Source organism: Hylobates moloch, unplaced genomic scaffold, assembly GCF_009828535.3.
Source record: "Hylobates moloch isolate HMO894 unplaced genomic scaffold, HMol_V3 SCAFFOLD_6421, whole genome shotgun sequence".
NCBI classification, from domain to species: domain Eukaryota; kingdom Metazoa; phylum Chordata; class Mammalia; order Primates; family Hylobatidae; genus Hylobates; species Hylobates moloch.
Window position 1 is genome coordinate 1 of NW_026658696.1, and position 3341 is coordinate 3341.

Consider the following 3341-nt stretch of genomic DNA (forward strand, 5'->3'; position numbering starts at 1 on the left):
GGGGGTACAGTGGTGGAGAGGATGGTCAACCTTCACCCTCATGAATTTGGGCATCAAAAGGGCATGCAGACCAAAGATAAAGGTAAATAAAATAATTCTGAGTGGCTCTTTGAGCCATGGTGGGCATAAATAACAGGTTGCTAGAGGAAACCCAACTAGAGATAGAGGATTCCTTTGGGAAGAAGGGACATTTGAGCTGAAATCAAAAAGATTGGAAGCCAGACCCAGCAAGAAAGTGAGGGAGCAGCCATGCAAAGCCTCGTGTAGGGAGGAGGCCAGCACCTGCAAGATGCTCAAAACAGCCCCGGGTGTCCGGCGTGTGAACATGGACGGGCGGTCCAGAGAGTCACTAAACAGTGTGATCAAAGAGCAAACACAGCTAGTGAAGCAAGGCCCAACCCTGTGCTTCTGTTTGCAGGAAAACGCAGAACTGTTCAGGGCAGACACACTGAGCCTGCCCTGGAAGGATTATGTCATCTACATTGACGACATGGTCTTAGATGAATTTGACCAGTTCATTCGCAAATCTCTGAATTTCCTAATGGACAACATGGTTATAGATGTAAGTTTTAAACATAAGGTAATATATATATGTATATGCATTCTTATCTGTTAGACTCTATAGTTTCTAGTTTCTTGATGAACAGGCTATCATTTTATAAATAGACTTATTAAAATATACCTTAGGCGATCTCCTTGACCTGGTTTTAAACTTGGAAGTCCTGCATCCCAGAATCCCCTCAGTCCCAGGCACTCAGGACCACTGGTCACCTTAAATATGCTATAACGTAAATTGGCTGCAGAAAACCTCAAGGGACCTAAGAGGCTGGTCCTACCTCGCTGCCAGGTGAAGGAAAGTGGACACCACTGCCCCCTACTCGTGTGGATTAGGGGGAGGGTCTCCTGTCAGCAACAACAGCCACCCACCTACTCAATTCTATACAGCTGAGTAGAAGGTAAACCAGTCAGCAAAGAGGTTGTGCTGGTTAATCCCATGGAGGCATGCTTTCCATGGCAATGGCCCCTTTCCTACCTGTATCTTCTTTGTATTTATTTATTTATTTTTTTGAGACAGAGTCCCGCTCTGTTGCCCAGGCTGGAGTGCAGTAGCATGAGCTCAGCTCACTGCAACCTCCACCTCCTGGGTTCAAGCAATTCTCTGCCTCAGCCTCCCAAGTAGCTGGGATTGTAGGTGCCCGCCACCACGCCTGGCTAATTTTTGTATTTTTAGTAGAGACGAGGGTTCACCATCTTAGCCAGGCTGGTCTTGAACTCCTGACCTTGTGACCCACCAATCTCAGCCTCCCAAAGTGCTGGGATTACAGGCGTGAGCCACCGCGCCCAGCCCTGCAACTTTTTTGTTGTGATGGTTTCCAAATGATTTTGAGTACCGCCAGAAGGCCAAGATCAAAGTTTCCCCCAGGCTACCAACAGCAAAGGAACGTGGCAGCGGCGTGCCCTCGTACTGACCAGGGAGGGTGGATGGTGTTTGAGCCTGGCATATGGGTCTTAGAGGCCAGCTGGTAACCAGTCACAGACCCAAAATTCAGTTGACGAAAGTAGTCGTCACTACAACTGTCCCAATGAAAGCGTCTCGATGAAAACCATAAAGAAGTCCCAGTAAGAAAGTGTCCTCCTCAAAGAGTTCCAGGGAGTCCTCCTACTTTGCGAGTAGCCTGGGGGCGGGAGCTGACCTGAGTCTTTAGAAAAGTCTGGTCACTCAAGTCCATGACAACTGACCATTCATCCCAATTAGCACCTCACTCAGATACTGATACAGCCCCCTCCTGCTCATAGACAAATTGGGGGGCTCAAAAGCCCACCACCCACAAGTCCAATGGGGACTCATTCAGGGGCAGATCAGTGGCCACAGTGTGATCTCACAGCCTGGTGGATCCTGGCCCACATTTTGAGAATCATTAGTTTGGCAGGAAGATCACTAGGGTTGACCTCAATCCCATCACTGTAAACCAGACCAGCACCTGCAGCCCTGCAGCCTCACAGGGGCCTCCAGAGCTCTGTAAACCAGGACTTGCAAGGGAGAGGGACAGGCAGGCTTGGCCAGCCCCTGCAGTACCTGCTTTGCATGTTAGTGATTCATTTAGCCCCTGTAGTAGCCCAGAACAATGGAAACAATGTCTCCTTTTTTTTTTTTTTTTTTTGAGACAGAGTTTTGCTCTTGTCACCCAGGCTGGAGTGGAGTGGCGTGATCTCGGCTCATTGCAACCTCTGCCTCCTGGGTTCAAGCAATTCTCCTGCCTCAGCCTCCCAAGTAGCTGGGGTTACAGACACCCACCACCACGCCCAGCTAATTATTTTGTATTTTTAGTAGAGATGGGGTTTCGCCATGTGGTCTCAAACTCCTGACCTCAGGTGATCCACCCACCTCGGCCTCCCAAAGTGCTGGGATTACAGGCGTGAGCCACCGTGCCCAGCCAACAACGTCTCCATTCTATAAAATATTTAGCCTCATTTTATGTATTTGGGAAAACTGGGAGTTAAGTGACTCCCCAAGGCCTCACAGCTGGCAAGTAGCAGGTGCGGGCTTTGAACCAAGGTCTGAGTTCTACCTGATCCTGCCCCTCCCCTTGCCCCAACCTGCCCCTGCCTGCTTTTGGCCTGTGGCTGTGCATTTGGCTCCGTAGCGATTGCTCAAGGAGCGGGGTGCGCTGAGACATGAGCTCTCAGAAGCTTCCCGGGCTAGTGGAAGGCAGTGGCACATTGATGGTGCGGAGTGGATGATCAGGGCACTGAGAATCGTCCGATGGAGGACAGAGGTGTTGACCACTGCCCACCCCACCCCTGTTGCAGGAGGGTATCACTCCGCTGTTTGAGGTCCGCATGGAGCTGGACGAGGATGGGCTGACCTTCAACCCGTCCCTGGAGGTGGGCTCAGATCGCGGCTTCCTGGCACTGATCGAGGGCCTAGTCAGTGACATCTACAACGTAGCCAGGCTCATCCCTCGGCTGGCCAAGGACAGGATGAACTACAAGGTCAGTCCTGGCCTCTTCTGGCCGTACGCAGGGCCATCCATTGCTTTCCACAATTGGTGTTGCCGCCCTAACTCAGCAAGGCTTGGCTGTTTACCATTTTTTTTCTTTTTCTTTTTTTTTTTTTTTTTGAGACAGAGTCTCACTCTGTCACCCAGGCTGGAGTGCAGTGGTGCGATCTTGGCTCACTGCAACCTCCACCTCCTGGGTTCAAGCCATTCTCCTGCCTCACTCTCCCGAGTAGCTGGGATTACAGGCACCCGCCACCACGCCCAGCTAATTTTTTGTATTTTTTTAGTAGAGACGGGGTTTCACCGTGTTAGCCAGGATGGTCTGGATCTCCTGAACTC

At 50.7% G+C, this 3341-nt stretch overlaps 1 protein-coding gene across 1 annotated transcript; it reads left to right on the plus strand.

Annotated features, from left to right (window-relative positions):
- Window positions 1-418: 418 nt before the first annotated feature.
- LOC131382791 (dynein axonemal heavy chain 17-like) lies at window positions 419-2994 on the plus strand (the record flags this gene model as incomplete). The annotated part of the gene is made up of 2 exons (XM_058435304.1): window positions 419-562; window positions 2812-2994. Coding segments are annotated over 2 exons (327 nt in total), but the record flags the coding sequence as incomplete, so codon positions are not given.
- Between the last annotated feature and the right edge of the window lie 347 nt (window positions 2995-3341).